At 40.2% G+C, this 20,628-nt stretch overlaps 1 protein-coding gene across 9 annotated transcripts in view; it reads right to left on the bottom strand.

Moving 5' to 3' along the window:
- The window catches only part of LOC116994986 (activating transcription factor 7 interacting protein), an 80,784-nt gene extending 62,270 nt beyond the window's left edge, over nucleotides 1–18,514 (bottom strand). For 2 of the 9 annotated variants that reach the window (XM_033057092.1, XM_033057095.1), the window contains exons 1-2: nucleotides 18,266–18,344; nucleotides 8,141–8,181 (exon numbers count right to left, since the gene is read on the bottom strand). Coding sequence is in view for 2 of the 9 variants with exons in the window: in XM_033057086.2 (XP_032912977.1) it covers nucleotides 18,266–18,510 (245 nt within the window). In the remaining 7 variants the exon portion in view is untranslated. Of the gene's footprint in view, nucleotides 1–169; nucleotides 600–8,140; nucleotides 8,182–18,017; nucleotides 18,068–18,265 lie in introns of those variants that run through there. The other 7 variants (XM_033057086.2, XM_033057087.2, XM_033057082.2 and 4 more) reach the window with 5 other exon arrangements.
- Nucleotides 18,515–20,628: the final 2,114 nt, after the last annotated feature.

Below are 20,628 nucleotides of genomic sequence, written 5' to 3'. Positions count from 1 at the left end.
CAATATAATTACAGCCAGAACAAATGACTTTTGGGCTTCCCAGAAAATGCACTTATATTCAAATTTAATTCCTGGCATTGTGCCAAAGTGGGGGCTTGGGCACCTAAATGAAAAATTAATTTCAAAATCCTCTGAAACATGAATGCAGAAAATTAGTTGATTCTCTTACCTGGTGGAAAGATGGCACGTGCAAAATGAGCTTCCTCCTCTGAGTAAGCCACTGGCATGCAGCTCATTTGCATAAGTATTATGAGCTACAAGTAGACTTCCAGGTCGGCCATCTTGATACTAAGATCTTGTTTTGTTTACATAGCAGGATGAGTACTGGTTTTTAGCCAGCCTGAGCTATGCTGTTCTACCTCTCAGCTAGTAGCCTACATCTGTTCGTTAAAGCCTGCTGGAATTCCTACTTCTCCACATAGCTGAACATATCAGAGTGCCCCTGCAGCTCACTGAGCATGCCACAGCCTCTAAGGAAACTTGCAACTGCAAGTGTCTCCAGTTGTACTCTTTGTACTGCCTTCTGTGCTGCCAACTATTAGTGCTGCAGCAACTATGTGCAGTGAAGTACCTCCCACATACCACACAGTAGTACCAACAAGCACAGATTTATTACAGCACAGCACAACACACTGAAAAAAAACAAAGCAAGCTGAAATTTCCTCTGTATTTTCACTGACTAGCAATCTAATTACACCTAGATTCCTTTGTACATCTTTTCACATTCATCAGTGCTCCTTTTTCTGTCCAGAAACCAGAGTGCTCCAGCAGTCCGTGTGAAGAAGTCCATGACACATGTTAGCTGCTGCCAACACGGAGCCAGACTGCAGTTACAGGTAGCTGGCGCCAGTAAAAATTTACATAAAGGGGCCTGATTTCAAGACTAAATTGCAGTAAGATACTGCTGAGCAAAGCCTTGCCCCTCCCCACGGGTTCTAGAATACACCTTTCTAGGTATTTGCTTACTAATAATCCAGAGCCGTGTCAGAAGTCAAGTGCTGTTCTCATAGTTCATATAAATGAAAACTCACAGTAGTCTGCAAAATAAATTTCACCTTGCAGCCTGTTTCAAGTAGGATGCTGCAAACATTGTTCACAGTCATCCTCTAGTAATAGAAGTAACATTAGAAAAATTGCACTGTGCTAGGCAACTAGGTATTCTTAACCTAGTATTTCCAGTATTTTGCAGATTTCCAACAAGAAAAATATAGTTCCAGGTAAGACAAATTAATTTTTAACATAATACTGACAAATAACATGTGTGGCCATTTAATTAGTTGTCTTTATTTCACATTTAACTTTTCTTAATTAGTTAGGTCTAGGAGGAAAAAAGAAAATCTCTCAGCCAGAATTGCCTTTTCAAGTACTTCTACGGTACAGTGACAGGCAGCAGCAGAAGCTTGGATTTCAGCCTCACATTGACTTTTAATACCTAACCTTTTTCCTTCCAGTCAAAGTCCAATTAAATAAATGGATAAGTTACATTTGACAAATGTTTATTCTAGAAGTCACTGTACTTTTTGGGGGGGCAAAGAAAAAAGCAAGAAGGCTTTCAGAGTGTGCATGTGTGCACGTGTGTGTTTAAAGGATGATTCATTTGCCCCCCTTGCTTGCTGCCTTGCAAGAACTCTTAGGGCATGAAAGAATCAATGCAAATAGGTACACTGTTACACTAGCTGTAAAGACAAATTCCTGAAATTTTAAATAAAATCAAGTTCGGCTAACTACACATTTAGCAATAGGCATCTGTAGCTGCAGCCTGGCACCATTTAGTGAAAAAGCAAACTAATGGAGACAGGGATGCTTAGTGATTTGAACATGGCAGAGCATCTCAGGACCAGAAGAGCCTGCTCTACACCCCTGGCCCCTTCTAGTTCCCTGCATTGTTCCTCTTTAGAAGGCCAACAGTGTCAAGGCTATATATATTAGAATTATATGCCCCATTTTCTGCTGTAAGCATATTTGCTCATTTATGGCTGGTTCTAGGTTATTTGAGCATAACACAATATGCTCATCTGTAATGTCAAGAAGATACTATTTTTGTGTCTGAAAGTATTTAGCAATGCAAATTACTCCTCATTTGTTGTTGTAATTTATCCTCACCTTTTGCATCCAAAACCCTAGAGTGATTTGTGATGAAGAGCTAAGTATTTTTCCAGAATGCTTGTCACATTAGTGACAATCACTAACATCCCTTTCACGTTACCTGCATCTTTTGACTTGCTTTACTTCCAGACTGATTTATATATGCTAGCGCATCTAAGTGCATGCAGAACACATCTTCCAGTGATTCTGCTGTCATTTGCAGAATGAAATCATCAGAATAACAGCTTCAGAGCTTAAAAAGTAAAAATTAAATCCCTTAGATTTCCCAGAGATAGCTGTGTCCCTACCCTCCCCCCTAGCATTATGCACGAATACGTGACTAACAATATGGTTGTTAACACAGTAAAACCCATACTGCAAAAACAAGAGCCTTGGAGCATTTTCTGTTCCGGGCTCCGGTCCGCTCTGGGAAGTCCAGGCCAGAACTTGCCGGCAGCCCCGCGGACGAGCTCTGCATCTGCAGTCTGCGGGAAGCACCACCCCGCTTCCAGAACGTTCCGGCGGAGTCACCCGCACCCCCGGCTGTGCTTTCCTCCCTCTCACAATGACAAAGCTCAGTTTCAAACACAAAACGCTTTCACAGAGAGGAGGAGCCATTGCTGTAGGAGTTAGAAACGCACCGACTCGGTTACACAGGGCAGAGGGGCTGCCTTGGGAAGGGCTGAGCCCCAGACCAGCGGCAGCCTCTGTCTGCCATGCACGGGGCTGGCATCCGACCCCAAATAAAGTACAGGGACCCTTCAGCAGCCTCCAAAGTACGGGATTTTTTTTCAGCTTGGGCTCCCCCCCGCTTTGGGCAAGGGGGCATGGGGTGGGGAGCGTAGCTTGTTTTGTCGTTTGTTTTGTTTGTTTTTAATTGGAGATTCTGAGACAACAAACCATAATGTATTCAATCATAATTCTCCGGTGACTGCCACTACAGAAAAAGCCAAAATGTCTGCCTGCCTTTTCCACGTTTTGCCCATGTCGGTGGAACCACGTAAAAACTGTTATATAATACTCAAAGCCAGTTCTCTTCCTCCAACACGCAAACGACTTCCTACTCCCCCACGGGAAGTGACCTTAAAGAGCAGATGTTGCAGTCAAAAGTAGTGAGACCAGCTGTGTTTAAATTAACTACTATTAACTGTATGGGTTCAATAGGTACTAATCAAGACAACATCTTAAGAGATATTTTAATTTCTCTCAAAATAGGTAGAGAAAAAAAGTCACACAAAATTATTTCCCCAATCCAGAGAATTTTGAATATTGAAGCATTTAGTTGACAAAGTTTGTCTAAAACAAAAGGGAAAAATCCCATAAATCCAACCATGATGAAATCTGTCACAAGTACCTTGACCTAAAAAAAACCAAAACAGAACAAACATTAAACGAACAAAAACCACCCACCATAGAGCAAATGAAAATGAAAGGCCCTGAGCCTTCTGACAGAAGTCCAAAACACATGCCTTTCCCTGACTTTTCTTCTCCAAAACAGAAGAGATCAAATTACTGTTCACTTAAGAGTCAGCTAAAACTTTCGTAGTTCTCAGAATGTTCTCACATTAGTGTTTGAAAGACACAGAAAATTATGTATGTTTCTGAAGCTGAAAACTGTTTATCAAATCATTATCTTAGCTTATGTGGTTTATTTGAAGATATTTTACAGCAGATGCCTGTATCAGCAGAAAGAACAGGAAGGGCAGGAAACGGGGGAGGAAGGACTGAAAATACCTTTATCCGCTTTTCTATTGAAAAAAAAGGGGTAAGAAAGCATCTAAACCAGGTAAGTTCCAGACTAACAGTCTAATATGTTGCACTCCCTTTCTTCTAGAAATGGAAAATCTTCAGTGTAAGTATTCTCATAAACTTCAAAACTTCCCCAATTTTGCTCACTTAAATTTACATGAAGAATTTTATTATTTATTAAGCAGCTGACTATTCTCAATCTGAAAATCAAGATAATGGAAGACAGTAAAAAAATTCAGCTTATTCATGATTCCTTCCAAGACAGAATATGCTTTTAAAAAATCTACTAAATTTTACAACTAAAAAAAGAAAGGTCCAATACGACTGTTTAATAACAGTCATAACATGATTAAGTATTTAAGATTCCAGACAGTTCTAAGAACTTGGTAACCATTTACTTCCACTTAAAGAACCAAGTAAGTCAGCTGTTTCAAAGTGATTTCCATATTAAACAGTATTGCATTCGTTCATTCAAGTCTGTTCCAGAGTCCATTTCGAATCCTGCCTGAAACTGTGTGCTCCTGAAATTTCTACCAAAATAGAAGATGCAGCTGTGCAAATTCAAACAATTCTGAGTTTTAAGAGGACTATAAAAAAAATCAAGCCGTGTTAGAACAGTTCCAAGCAACTATGATTTAGTCATGAAAAATGATCCAAATAGTTGGTGCATAAATGAAAAGATAAGTAATTACAAGAAAATTCTTCTCCTTTTGAAGTACAGCATTTGCAAGGGGAAAAATGGGAATCTATGTGCTTGCAGAGTAAACTACTAGTTTTCTTCTGGAAAGTATTTCTCTTGGAAAATCATGTAGATTTGAAACTACTACCCTATCAGAAACTTACTTAACTCCCGATAATATATCCTTCAAGTTTACCTATCAGTACAAAGCTATTTTTTCTAGAACGCACCAACGCAAGAATACTGACCGCAGTTGGACAATGCATCTTGCATTAAAACTGTACATCAGTCAACTCAGTTGAAGTTACTGTTTCATTGCACACATCTATTCCTGATTCAAAACATGAACATCAAATTTATGTTTTTAATAAGGGGGGGCGAGGGTTGTTTAGTATCCACTCAAGTACCCTGTATATTTGCACATGAATTGGTAGTTTTCATATTTTTTTTATTATTAAGACCCAAACTATTAGTACCATAGGAGTGAAGAGAGACGAGATTATGCTTTCAGCTACTAGTACTACCATAAAAAAGCATTACAATGTACTTGGATTTCTGAAAATGGGAATGTATCCCATATGCAAAAAAGGCTTCAAAACCTACCATAATTTTAGCATTCCAACACCTACATTAGGAAAGAAAAAAGGAAACCAACTAAAAAAAACCAAATCAAACCACACTACCCATACAGTTCATACAACAAAACACTATAGCTCCCTGCTGGGCCAGTCAGTCATTTTGTACAGCACTTCAAAAAACTGATCTGTGTTCAAAATGGCCTGTTAGAAAGCAAACCAAAACCAAAGGGAATGGGAAACACAGACAAGAGCTTTCTCTGAGCTCTGGCAATCACTTCATACATTTTCTGTAAAATGGGAGTAAGCTTACTCTCAGAAAAAAAACTCACAGGCAACAAAAACTCACTGGAAGTACTGTATAAAAGACATGGTCTGAAAGTATTTTATTCAAATGTAATACATATGAGAAAGCACTCTTTATAGTGATTGTCCAAAATACTCTATTTTTCATGCTCCCATTACAGCAGAGTTTAACAGAGAAATCATAAATCAACCAAACAAATAGCACTGAGCAGTATTTATATGCCTGCTATTTTCTTTAAAAAACCACCAACCAATCAAAAACCCAACCCCAAAAAATCCAACAAACCACCACAAGATGTGTATGGTAAAGTATGTTTTAGACATAAAATATAATCCCTTACAGAGATTATAAAGGTGGAGTTTGGTGATCTCAAAGAATGAAATGTTTCTGCATCCTGTGAACAATGTAAGTTCCTGACATCTGGAATTAATGAGCAATAACTGACTAAAAAACACAAACACAGACCTCAGTAATAATTTATAAGATTGGGGTAAGGATAACTCAGTATCTTGCAGAAAACCAGGAAGATTATTGTTGCATTACGCTATTAATCTACATTCATTAATTGAGGTAAATGAATGGCAAAACTTCACATTTTATCAAGATAAGAGTTTAATTAGAATTTGTGGTTTGAATTTTCAGACATTTTAAAGTACCCAAATGTTCCCAGGATCTTAACTATCTTATCCAGTCAAAAAAAGCCTCTATGAACTAAAATCTGCTGTAAATCAAATTCACTAAACAAAGTTTCATTAGCAATAAAAATAATAAAACTACCTGCTTTTCATCACAATCTCTAACCACATACTTGCATTACTCCTCTCTTTATCCTAAAGCAGAAAAATTCTATGACCAATTACTTAGAAATTTACTAGCTAATTGAAGTCACCAATCCTTAATCACTCGCTTTAAAAATTCTGTATTTTACTGACTTCATTTCTTTTTTATCCAACAAACAAAATAAACATGGAGAAACGACGTCTCCTGACTATCTGACATGCAGTGTCTGCACAGAATACTTTGTGGCTTTATAAACACTGTTGACGTTAACTGTGTCAAGATAATACATGAGAATAGATATTTAAAATGAATTTAACCACCAAGTGCTTTGCTATAAATTATACTGAAAGCACCAAATTAACATGCAGAAATTCTGAGGAAGGACTAAGTTTGTCGGAATTTAGACAAGCTTTCACATCCCGAGCGCTAAGTTCAACTTCAGCCAGGAAAATACTATGAGCTACACACTGGTGAGTTACCCAGCTAGTTTGCTGCTCCTGATATGTTTCTGGAGAACTTCAAGAAGCTTCCTGTTTACTTACTCTTGGTTTAACTTATGTGCAGCTTAAGAACCTGTGAAGACCTAACTAGGTGTAAAACACAGAACAAGATGATATAGAGAGAGAGTAATGAACAAAAACACCTTCTTTATCTTTATTCTCTTCTGTGTGAAAAAATGTTGAGCATTACTTTTATCCTACCTTCATCTCCCGGGACACAGACAGTACATTCTAATGTCTTTTAAGGATGATAGCTAGGCCACCAACCAGTACCATGCAGCAGTATACACAAGGCCATGTGTAGCACTTTGAAACTCAGATTTCAATTCAGTTATACAAAAGAAATAGCAACAGATCTCCAATCTCCCACCTTCTCATTTCCAGCAATTCCATAAAATTTGTAGTGTTATACTTGGGTAGCAAGTAAGCGCTACTGGCAAAACAGTTAACACTTATATAATCACTGATTTTCTAATGTATTTATATATGCGTTTATTACATTGAAAACATGTTAATCTAATCACTCAGTTACAAAACTACAATAAAGTTTGTAAAGAGTTTATTTCATTTTTCAGTTAAAGTATGAAGCAAGCATTCAAGCACAGAATGAGAGCTCTTCTGGCCTGCTAAGAAGGTAAGCCTAACAAAGTAATTTTATTAGCAAGACAGGATATTTGACCTGTCCTGTCCCACCTAATCTATCCTGTAACTGAGACAGGACAGAGGTCTGTAAATTAATTCAGTGAGAAAGCACAGAATAAAAATAGCACAAAACAAATAAAATCCCCAAAAAACCCAAAACCGAAACCAAACTTCAAAACCAAACCACAAACAAAAATTAAAAAAATCCAAACCCACTCAAACAACATTCCAGCATATTTTATATAGTTTAGAATTAGTTAACTGTGCCGAACCAAGATTTTAAATAGCTTCTCGGCAAAGTAGAGCTGGTGCTCACCTCTAAGGTCTGGAGCACATGATGCTAACAGCTCTGCTCATCATCAGTCAAGCTGAACTGCTACACTGAAGTGCACTTTTCATCCATTCTGAAACTGCTCTGTCTCAGCTGTACTGAAAGTAAGAGTAATATGGCTGCAGTGCTCGCTCAAGACAAGCCAATCAGAGACAACTCAGCAGGAGGTAAAACATTTCATAGCAAAGCACCTCCATCTTTACCACACTGCAACAAACTGCACAGGTGGGATGGGGGTGGGTGTGAGCAGAGAAGTGGTTTCTTTGACAGGCAGGAAGTGGTTAATGCACAGCTGCAGCACTGCAGTTTCCTAGCACCACTGGTAAAGAGAAAATCTAAATAAACCAAAAACCAGCAAGAGGCAATCCTGCTAGGCATGTGATCCAGGGTTTGTATCACATACTTCAAATCTCTCACAACTCCAAGGCAGTTCAGAATTCATGTCACGTATTACAGTCACAAATACAGAGCCAGATCACACACAGAACTAACCTTAGGGAATAGTTTTCAAGAGCAGGCTTACTTCAGTGCTTCTGGAAAAACAAAAACAAAAAAACAAAACCACTTAAATTAATCAATAGCTTTGTATTGCTCTATCTACTTTGAAGTATTCTATATTATTAGTTGCCCAATAGAAATTTTATTTGGGGAGGAAAAAAGGAAGTTCACTTTATTAGAAAGCTAGCAAAAGCCCCAAGAACATTCCAGAACTTCAACAGTTGCAAAAATCAGGTATTAAGTTTTTCAAAAAAGACCTGTATTTAGAATCACTTAAGGAATTTTGATGTCATCTTGTAACAGAGCAGTTCCCACAGAACTGGTTTGAGAACCTACAAGTGGGGGAGAAAGGGGTTGTCAACCTAAGACACAAATCTTAACACAAAATCAAATTCAATGCAGCTTTCGCGCTACTGTTTATTATCACTAATCATGCGCTCCCATAGAGGCAACACTGAATCAGTTCTGGAGAGAGCTCCTCTGTATCTGCCTCACTTCTCTACAAAAGCCAAACTTGTCTACTTTAAAATACTTGCAAGAGCCCATGGGGCAATTCTAAAGAAAATCACTTTTGAATTATACCTAGCCTTCTAACAAAAAATAGTCTTTGTGATCCAAAATTAGCCCAACATAGTAAATCACTCCCCTCTAAAAAGTAGAGGAACATGCCCTCCAACCACTTCAATTATGAAAAGGGCTAGACTTATGTAACTTTGCATATCTGTTGCCAGCTGTAGCTGGTTATTTCAGGATTGATTAATCATGCTAGCAGTAGTTGTCTGACGCACTCATCAGTGCTACAGTCAGTATTTCTAACTTTAAAAATGGTGAAATACACCATCTGGCTTTTCTTTTTGTCCTTGTATTAGCGCATGACCTACAGTACAAGAAAGGGCACATGCCACATATGAGACAGCTCCACTGATTGTCTCTGATAGTATGGTACAGATCCAGAAAACTAAATTAAAGTCTACTTGAAGTTCAAATGCCCAAAAGACTGTTTCTCAAAAAAACCCAACAAAACTCATGAACATTGGAGAACAAATTCATTACAGTTAATTTCAAACTAGCCATTACGATGAAGCTTTTCTTCACCAACACCTTTTACTAAAGTAAAAAGCAAGTCAGAACCAATTCAAAAGAAAAATTTTCTATTACCCAGTTACATATCGCACGTTACTTACTTTGAACACTATATATACCACACCACATTCCCATCATTGTGGGAATTTACAGTAACTTAAGATTTCAAATTTCAAACTTAAATATTCCATTTGTATAGCAAATTACGTATATACTTTGATTTCCCCAGTAGCAATGTTTTAAATAGTATTGTGTTTAGTGTATCTACAAAATTTGTACATCAAAAAGTGAATTCTGACTGCAAGTCTTATAATTTCAAGAATATCACCAAAAACATAGGGACATTCTAACCCAGAATCCAAGAGCTGCACTTGTGTAACACTTCATGTTATGTAACACCGAATCTTTGAGCTTGATGTATGGACAACAATGACTTAAATAGCTTTGAACAGGCAAAACAAGTTGGCAAAAAAAAATTCAGAGAATGCTTTCCCTGAGTCAGAGAAAACAGAATCCATGTCACAATTCTGTTGCTACAAATGTCTTGCCTTGTCAGAAAGCTTCAGGTATATGCAGCAGCACTAATACATTAACAGACACACGGATGCAGAAAATATTACTGAACAGTAAGAAACCATATGCATAACTCAAATATTCATTTATATATACCCCCATTAACACACACAAAAGTACGTTATCGAAGTGTGTTAAAAAGTTATTAATCAAACTGATCTTAAAATAAAATCTGATGTTTAAGTAAACACAGATATGAGTGGAATAACTCCTCTAAAACTGCTTTGGCCCAGGAAATGTTACAGTGAACCTGCACTAATGTGTAATTCTGTACTAGCAGGACTACAGTTTTTTCATTGCTACTTAGTATGGTATTTATACAGATTCTCTAGCCAAAATCCCAAGAGAAAATAAAGCATTTTAATAATGCTAGAGATTGGAATTTAAATTTAACATGTTATATTAAGTTTAACAACCTTTAATCCTGCCCTCTTTTGATAACACACCAAAAAACTCTAATATCTTCTCAGTAAGTTCAATTACTGTAATCATAAATTAAAACAGGGCTTTCATTTTCCCAATTTCTCATGAACATCGAATAAGAAACACAAGAGAATGTCATTCTGTTGTTTCTTTAATTATTGCCCTGTGTAAGTAACATCTTCTTTGCACATACTTCTTTAAATATCATTACCTAGAGCCACAGTTCATACCAGGACTCCTCCCCTGAAGAATCAAGGGTAGGCAGAAATTTCCATCCTTTCAGAGAAGGTTTTACGCATTTAAACATAACAAGGGCAGGAGAGAACCAGCCAAAGCATGAATACTTTATTTTGCTCAAATTAGATGCTTAGAAACCAGTTAGCTACATATCATCCTTGTGTCCAAACCACATCCTATCCACTTTCCTTATTTACCCTCTTCCTTTATTGATAGTTTTTGATTTTTGCATAGCGTTTTATATGTTAGTTAACATTAAGTAGATAAAACCATTCTTACACTGCCAAAATTAAGGAAAAACTACTATTTGTACCCATCTCAACTGAAGTCTCAAAACACCATCCACTGAAACCCTTTTTTATTCCTGCTTTCACACAGGCCAGTGGATTGACTTCAAGAAACATCTTGGCTCTCACTTAGGACTTCACAAATAAATACTACCTAAACTGCTGGAGGAAAGAAAAGAGCTCATAATCATGAGACAAGGAAGACTATAGTTAAGAAAAGTCTGCACAGCATTTAAGGACTCTTTATAATTCCAAGCTGCTTGATGGTAGGACCAATGAGGGAAATTTTCAGTGCATTGACTGAAGTCAGCGAGCATATATGTTAATGTGTTTAGGCATATTTTTGAAATAAACAAAATAAACAAAAAATTCAAATGTAACAACTTTTAAAAATGACTTCATGGAAGCTGCAATATGCTGGAGGCAAAGATAGAAGTAACATGGCAGCTTTTGAGTTATTTGGCTGGGGTTTTTCCTTTTGAGTGGGACAGACAAGAGGGATATGTTTGGGGTTTTTTTATCATAACACTTTTTTACACTACAGTGAAATTAAAGTTAATGCTTTAGACACCACAAAATGACAGAATAAACATACAGGTTACAGTAATTTCAGTACAAGCCGCATGGAGTATAAGTTGCATTTCCGATGTGTTGGCAACGTTGATGTCTTTGTCAATAAAAAAGCCGCACCCAAATATTAGCTGCACTTTTGTTCGCGGCGAACTTTCACAAAGGCGTCATTTAGTAACAGAATCATGGATCACCGACCTTGGAAACATTATTTCCAAGTGAAAAAAGACACAGACCATAGCTGCGGCAGCGTACCCTTTATTTACAAGCCCAAAAAGACACGAACAATAGTGCGGTTATTTTGCAAGCATTCCCAACGGATCCGCGTTGCCTTTAAACAGCAGCTCAGCCGCGCAGGTACGGCCCGGCACCTCTCCTCCTTTCCCCTGATCCACGGGAGCACAGCCCGGCCCGGCCCCTCCCCTCCCCTGATCCACATGAGCATGGCCAGTCGCGCAGCCGCACAAGACTGAAAACACTTTAAAAAGTACAGAGAAATATCACACACTTTTATCAAACCGCTGAGAGAACGCGCCGAGGGAACTCATCCCGATAACACCCCCCACCCCTCATAACGTTCGCAATCCACAGGCAGGCAATAAGCTGTTTTCTGATTGGTTCATCATCAGAACACCGGGAAACCATGGATTTCAAACCATTTTTGCTCAGGACAGGACTGGCATGGTACCAGGTAAGGGCAGATACCACATTTTTGATAATAAATTAGCCACCCCGGAGTACTAGCCGCACTTCCGGGTTTCCACCAAAATTTTGGTCAAAACAGTGCGGCTTGTATTCATGAAATTACTGTACTTCAACAACAATCTCCCATATCCCCAGCCATATAATTAATAAAATCCGTTCACTGAATATGTGAGTTTACTTAAAGCGTTCTCAGAAACTGCTTCTAGAAGAGAAAAAACATTTTTCCTGTAATACCAAAATCCATGTGATCCTAACAAAGTAGCTCTATTAGTTAAGCTAAATATTTAAAAAATGTATTTTAAAGAAAACAACTTTGTACCTAGCCATCTAATTTCCTGAGATTTCAAATGACTTTGTTCATGAGAGAAATAAGAAGCTGGTACCTCCTATGTACAGGTTCTAATCCGTTGTAACAAGCACAGCTCAAGATACAAGAGGCATAGTTTACTTTCTCTTCCCAAACTACCAAAAAACCAAAAGGTATTTATACAACATACATTTACACAATGTTGTGAATTCCTTCATTGTGATAGGACGGAAACTGATGTACAAGTGAAAATCAGGCAATTATTTAGTACTGTATAGTTAGTACATGGCCTTAGCTACCATTATTTTCAAAAAAACCCTGAATGATGGGAGAAGGAATGGAAAGGGGAGGAGAGACTTGCTGCTAAATATATAGGCAGTTTTAAAAAGGATACACCAGCAGTACTAAACAAGATAAGGAATAAGCAATGGAACTAATGAATCCACATTTCCTACAGATTTATAAACATTGTCGTGCTACTTTTTACTCAGGTTATCACTGGTGCCTTACTACACCAAGCAAGTGAACACTGGACACTGGCCTATGTACTGACTAACAGCAAATTATTGCCCCAAAACAAAACATAATTTCAAAGTTCCCTCACTGCCAACACTGGTAGCCTCTCTTCCCTCCAGCTATTTGTTTTCACTAAGTTTGCAAGTATTAATTACTACTACTACAGTCATTATTAACAATTTTTAACTATTTTTGATGCTTACTATGCTTTATATTTACTGAAAACCAACAAGTTTTCCAAGAACTATTAAGAAGAGAACAACTGGTAATCAATGTTCACATAAAACTGGACTACTGTGCTAGAAATGAGCAGATTGCTCTTAAAATTTTTAGGGCTGTGGCACAATTAGAAGTTTTTGCCACATATCTGCATTGCATTTTTTCTGCTTAACCAGAGAAATAGACTTGTTAGACTCATCTCTCCCCGTAACTGAATTCTTAAGTGTCACTTTAATAACCTTATCCATGCATATTTTTATGTGATGACCCTGAAACTTAAGCCTGCATGCAACACTGAAGTTGCACATAAGCACAACCCCCGGTATTGGTACAGGTTGAGAGATAAACAGATTGTGAATGCCCCTGCCGAGAAGGTCTTGGGGGTGTAGATGGATGGGGGGTTGGATATGGGCTGGCAATGTGCATTCAGCCCAGAAAGCCGATTGTATCCTGGGCTACATCCAAAGCAGTGTGGGCAGCACAGTGGGGAAAGGGATTCTGCCCTTCTGCTTCTGCTCTCACCTGCAGTGCTCTGGGGTCCTCAGGACAAAAAGGACAGGGACATGTTGGAGTAAGTCCAGAGATGGACAACCATGATGATTAGAGAGATGGAGCACCTCTCCCAAGAAGAAATGCTGAGGGAACTGCAATTGTCTAGAAAAGAGAAGGCTCCTTAGATACCTTATGGAACCTCCCAGTCCTAATAAAAAGAATCTGCAAAATAGCTGAAAAACTTTTTACAAGGTTATGTAGTTATAGAATGAAAAGTAATGGACTACAGCTGAAAATGCAGTAGGTTTGTATTAGATATTAGGAAAAAAATCCTTTCCTGTGACAGTGGTGAGGCACTGTACTGCAAGGTGGTAAAACTGTGAATGCCTCACACAGATACGGTTTTGAGGTCAGGTTGGATGGGGTTCTGAGCAACCAAGTCTAGTGGAAGGTGTCCCTGCACATGGCAGGAAGGCTGGGAGTAGCTGATTTTTAAGGTCCCTTCCAACCCAAACAAGTTTATGATTCAGATTTATATTTCACTAAAAGCATTCTGGCTTTTTTAACACTATCCAATACAACACCAGATAAAAGCATAAAATACAAAGTGAACATAAAAGCCACATGCAACTGAGAATCTGCTTTCAACTTGAAATGCTTGTCTGGACAAATATATAGGCCAGAAAACAGCTAAGGACTAGAAAATTCATTAAAACCAATATATTCATTTTAAGTTAAAACCCCCTCCTCCAAACTAACAAAACAGACTCCCCTTTCTGATTCACACTTCCATTGCTCACCACAGTAAAAAAATATTAATACATTCTGAAGATCCAGTTTCTAGATAACAAGTGTTAGTACTTTATGTCTACAACTGATGACACTCACTTCTACAGTCTGTGGACTGATGCTGTACTTCCATTAGATGCTTTCAGAGACCTAAGCACTGTACATATGAACTCAGTAATTTATTGAGTGTATTTTTATATTACTGTATTTTTTATTTTCTATATCTTTATATTACTATGGAAGTACAGTGAGCAAGAAAACCCCTAGAAAAATCTGAACATGAACAAAAAATGGAAGACATCTAAAAAGACTAGCAACAGTACACAATCTCTTCGGGCAAATAAAAACCAAGATTCCCACAATGTAATGCAAAATTATTTTTTTAAGAAGATAACCAGAACTCAAAAGCTGACAATCTATGTTCCAGATCCCCCTAACTAATACTAAAAATATTTTAGTTACTTTCTTTGGCATCATCCAGTAGGCTTTAGTATTTAAACCAACGCCAAGGTAGACTTAAGTATGATACAATTCATATCTAAACTGTACTCATAGATTAAGACATTTTACAGCTACCTGACTTGACAAGAAAAATGCCACTTTAGAAAACAACTTTCTACTTTTAATGAGCTGTTAAAAAAAAATCCAACCAAAAAACCTTGCCGCACACAACAGCCCTATCTTACTCTCCCCATCCTATATTTGAATAAGACACTGCTGCTTGATCAACAGCTTCTTACAGTGCGGTGGAACTAGGAGAGCTTTTTCATGCAGAACACAGTGCAACAAGTAGAACTGAAACCCCAGGATTACAAATATACATAATAAAAATCAGCATTTATGTAGACTAGTTTACTTATTTTATCTTATTTACTAGTCCCGTTTACTTTGTGTGAATAGGTCATTCTTTCAAAGTGATGTCACATAGTAGAGAAAACCAAAGAGACCAATGACTGATGTTTCTCAAAAATACTAATAACATTAAATTTCATTGCATTTAAGAGCAGTACTAAAGAAAAACTTATTAAGAAGAGGAAAAAAATCCAAACTCCTCCTATTTACAGTTTTGTAATTTGCAACTTATTTCCTTCATTTGTTACCCCGTATGAAATTGTGATGTACACATATCATTGCCATAAATCCCAAGCCAAAATTATAATGTAAACATGGAACTAATCCATAATATAGAAAAACCACTGAGACTAAAACAAACAGGAAAAAAAAATTCACGTGCAAACTATTAAGTAAAACCAACATCCTGATTTAAAGGATCTTTTGGCCTTACTGGTTATATTCCATAAATAAGCTTCACATTTTTGCCATACATAGTTTCTGACAATTGAGGTAAACCTAATAAATGATCACACTATTAAAAACATCTAGATGATGAGAAATTTGATTGTTTTACCTTATCTTGAAAGCAAAGGACAGTATTTGGTTTAGTCAGCTTTTTTCACTCTGGAAATACTTCTAGTTTGTAACAAGAAACACATATAAATACAAGGAAAATTAAAACCAAGTCACTAATGACAAGTCAGTATTTCAGAGTTCATTGAACATATAAAACATTTCTGTTTGCACCAAATTTTGCTAAAAAAATCCGTATTTAAAATCTAATTATTAATTAGTAACTTCTGTTCTTAACTTGTTCAGGTTCTTTCTTGGCAGGCAAAATCACCTCCCATGCTTGTAGGGAAGCATATGCCTATGTGTTTTGTGTCCCAAAGGGAAGCATTACTAAAGGAGCTTTTAGAGAGAAGTTAACACACTAGAGTTAATTTTGATTTTGTAAGTTTGTGAAATGAGCATGATAATACAAGCTACAGCTTATAAAGGTACAGGAAATGTGGTGAAAAAGACATGCATATCTCTTGAAATCAGCACCTTGAAAACACTTCATATGGGATACAAAATAAAGAGATCTCTCAATAAAGACACTTAAATAACTATTTAAATTGATGCATATAATAATAGTTATATCATTTTACAAACAAATGTTGCTATGATTAGTTTCAAGTCTACACAACATCCAAGACACTGTGTCTAAATTATTTTGTACGGCAAAATACAACACTGTTCCACATTATCAGAGAAAACATCAGCTCAGCACTGCTACAGTTGGTGGAAAGGTTGCAGCTGATAAAAACATCATTAACTCCAAGGAATGTACTAAGTTCTCCAAACGAAAACCATAACAAGAACCCACAATTATTGATATAATGCTCCTTGCGTTATATACAAATAAAAACTTCGTACTTCTGGAGCATATAAAACAGTACTGCCATACATCAAGAACAAATAGTGGGTGCAGTTTCCAAGATTCATGAATTGCATAAACCCTCATGCAGTTATTTGTGAGTTCATTTTATAATAGGCCTAACAACAACCATTAGCCCCATTTCACAGATCTGAAACTGAGAAATTACCTACCCAAGATCACGTATCAAACAGTAATAATTTTTGTGTTCGGTTTCTTCCCCTCCAAAGAATTCTTAATATCTGTGGCAATACTCTCCCTCATACCTTCCTGCAGGACTGCAAAAACCAGCGCCTAATTAGAAAATAACCTATTTTTTAGATTGATAGCTGATGGGTTGTGTATAGACTTATTAATTTTATATTTAAGCAGAGAACCACAAGCATGTATTTTAACTTCGAAGAGAGACAAATAAACGTATTCATAATAATACTGCATTTCCTTGTATAGTTTGGGATATTACACAGCTTTATCTATTAAAGTGCTTACTTCTGCTGGTTAGCATGGTAAATACCTAAATGCATAAGTGATGGTTTTCTGTAACTGAAGCCTGCATTTTTAAGCTCACAGACTGCTTCCTAAAACAACAGAGCTGTTCACTCCTTTATTTTAAACAAGTATTTTTCCATCAACATTTCCATCCAGTTTTTCCAGTAAGTCTGTCTACAGTAAGGGTCACAGCGATATGACACTACATGAAATTATTTCAAAATTACTGTCAAGCAACAGAATATCCCACTATCAGCATTTCCACTGAACGCCTGTGAGATCCAGGAAGAGTACGACGAACTTACTAGAACAACAGACAACTCAAGGGCAGCGCTACACCTCTACCAGGCCTCAGAATTAAATAAAACACTTATAAGAAAAGTTTCAATTTCTAAAACACGTAAGTTTAAAAAACCGTTCGAATGCACCTTCTTTAACTTAGCACATGGCTTACACTCTTTTGCTACGTTGCCAGATGTGGGCGGCCATGACACCTCGAGGAGCGGCCTGGGCCTTGTTTACTGGTGACATCGCACGAGTAAGCGCAACTCGGCCTTCTCTACTGCCATACAGAAACCGTTTGGTTTCCAGTGAACCAGCGTATCCATACAATAGAGAAACTGTGCCTTGGTGCCCGCCAGTGTAGGAACAGCGCCAGCAGTTTCCCCTTGTTGCTTCCACAGTCCATGCGCTGCGAGGTCCCACGCCCGCCTTGCCGGTGCGGCCCTTCCCCGCGGGGCACAGCCTCCACCCAGGCCACGCCACCCCATTTCCGGTAGGGAGCGAGGAAACGCTCTCGAGGCGCCGGGCGCGCCCGTCCCACCCAGACACGCGCCGTCTCCTCACCTCGCCCCGGCCACGCGAGGCGGGTCGCGCCCAGGCGGGTGCCCGGCGCTGCCCGGTGCGTGCCCCCGTCAGACCCACCTGCGCCCGCGCCGCCGCCGCCAACGCGCGGGAACCACGGGACGCGCAGGCGCGTCACCGCCGCTGCATTGGAGCCGGGTCACGTGCTCCCATGCATGCGCGTGTACAGCGCTGCAGCTTCCCGGCGCATGCGCACTGTGGCTGCTGCAGCCGCCGGCGCCGCCGCCGCGCGGAGCAGCGAGCGCCAGCGCCGCCGCCGCCGTGCCCCGCCCGCCCGGCTCCCGCGCCCCGAGCGCGCCCCGCGGTACCTGCGCCCTCGCGTCCGGTGGCAGCTCCCGCCTCGGCGGCGCCGCCGCTGCCGTGAATTCAAACTCGGAACCCGCTCTGGCCGCCAACGCCGCCTCCCGCGTCGCACGCGCCGGGCCGCTATGCAAATAACGCCCGAGTCTCCGCCCCTCTCTCGCTTTGCCCCGCCCCCTCCGTGGGCACAGGGGCCGGCAGTGGGGGTTGCTCCGGAACTGGCCAATCGCAGGGCCAGCCATCTTGGTGCCATGCAAATCAGCCCCCGCGATATTTAAATGAGCTGTGGCCCCGCCCCTTGGCGCGCAGCCGTGCAGGGTTAGGTGCAGCGAGCCGGGGCGCGCTGCGGCCGCTGCCGCGAGGGGGAGCTGTGGCGCAGCGAGGGGCGGCGCCGGGAGCAGCCGGCCCAGCCTCCCTCCCTCCTTTCCTGCCGGCCTCGCTTCCGTCCCGCCGCTTCCCGCCACAGCGGCTCCAGCCTGCGTGGGCCTGCAGCCTCGCTGACACCTTCGAGAGCCCGCCTGCGATCCGTCAGGCTGGCTTATCAGTGACCGGCACTGCTCGCTGCTCCGCCCTTATCACACGCATCTGGGCTAGGGCTGTGCCCGGCCAAAGCCCAGAGGTTTGGAGTTGTTTAGTAGGAGGCATTGAGGTTCAGGAGAGCCAAGAAACCAAAGTGTGCCTGGACACTCTGCTTTTAGGTGAATCTGAAGCACACGGGTTATCCTGGGTGCGCTTCAGGTCAAAACCACAAGGCCATTCCCCCATCCGCTCTCCATTTCTGCCTCAGGCACGGGGGAAAAAAACCCTACACAGCCTGATTTGACTCGAGCTGGAACTTGAGCTGTTTGTACCACAGCTGAAGGCAGAACTGACCAGCAGCTGGTCTGTCCCGTGAGGCGTGGGCCAGGTCTGGCAGGGAGACCCATGGCTCTGTGCTCAGGTACACAAGGAACCGTGAGAGTATAGAAGGACCTGTGAAGACTTCTCGGCAGAAGTACACCAATCACCTACTGCCCTGGTAGTGGAAAATAAGGCAAATAAAGCTCACGTTCTTCCTACTGAAGGTGTGAAAACCAGCATTTTGATTTGTTTTCTTGAAAACTGAGTTATATATTAATAAAATTCTTGTTCGTTATATATAGACCAAGCTGACCAGTAGGTTTCTTTGTCCATTTATGTAGTGCAACAGTATCTGTGACACAGCCATTTTAAGAGTCCTGTCAAGTGTGTTTGGTGAATTGGTTAAGGAAACTTTCCTGTCTGACAGTCCAGGAACCGCTCTGGCAGTCGTACTTGCACCAGCAAAGCTGAGACTGAAGCCGCTTCACTTCAGACTGAAGCAACTCCAACAACTGATGGGTGCCCCACTTTACTCCCTACCCTCACCACATTTATTCACTCAGACCATGTTTCCTTACTGTTCAACTCCAAGTTTCCCATAGTAGAGTCTCCAACATCTGGATCCTTAAAATAAATCCTGGTGCAACAACAGAGTAACAGCTCAAGTTGGTGCCTTGGAGAAGCCCTGAACAAAGGAAGCCCTGGGCTTTTATACCCTCAGCAGTCTATGTGCACTGTAGTCTGAGATCTTCCTTCTGAGTTCTTGGCTCCTGCCATGTCTCTGAGTGTCCCAATCACCTGGCCCTTTGCTTCCATTACTGTGCAAAGGGTTGCCACCTGTTCACAGCCTCTTGCCCCTCTGGGGCTCCTGCCACCCAGAGCTCAATCTGCAGCAACACCGCAGCTACACACTGAGCTGCCTGCACTGAAGGCATTCCTTAATGGATTGAGGGGCAGTGTTTTAGGGTTCTGCCATTCCCAGTGGTTTGCATGGTCTCTCTGCTATATTTTTCCATTGAACAGCCAAGACGGAACAAAGAACTTTATACGTGTGCCCATAAATTTGTGCAAATGTATCTGCAACAGGAATTTAAGAAAGGGATACTAGTCTGGAACTTGAACTGCTGAAATGGGAACATGCATCTTCCTCAGCTGTCTTTGCTGCAGGCATGACAATTTTTAATGGCAGAAATCCGTAACCATGATGTCTAAAACTTCCATTGTTGAGCTACCGTACAATAGTGGAATGCTTTGTCTTGAAAAAAGACTACTTGACTTGGAAGTTGAGTCTTCTGAGCTTTTGCATATAGTCAGAGAACAAGGCATTTCAGAAAGAAGAGGCCAGAACTACCCAGAAATGGGCAATTCCTAGCCATGCCTATTGTTTAACTTGTAAATTCTCTTCTGGTGAGCACTTTTGCAGGGTCCTTGCATATAAATCCTTCGGGAGGCAATCAGGAGTGAATGTTTCGTGGCTAAAAGATGAGTTTCCAGAAGACTCTGAATCTCTTAAATCTCTGTCATCTGTTTG

Source organism: Catharus ustulatus, chromosome 4 (assembly GCF_009819885.2).
Source record: "Catharus ustulatus isolate bCatUst1 chromosome 4, bCatUst1.pri.v2, whole genome shotgun sequence".
NCBI lineage: Eukaryota > Metazoa > Chordata > Aves > Passeriformes > Turdidae > Catharus > Catharus ustulatus.
Note: the sequence above shows the minus strand (reverse complement) of the source record. Positions and strands in the feature narration are given on the sequence as shown.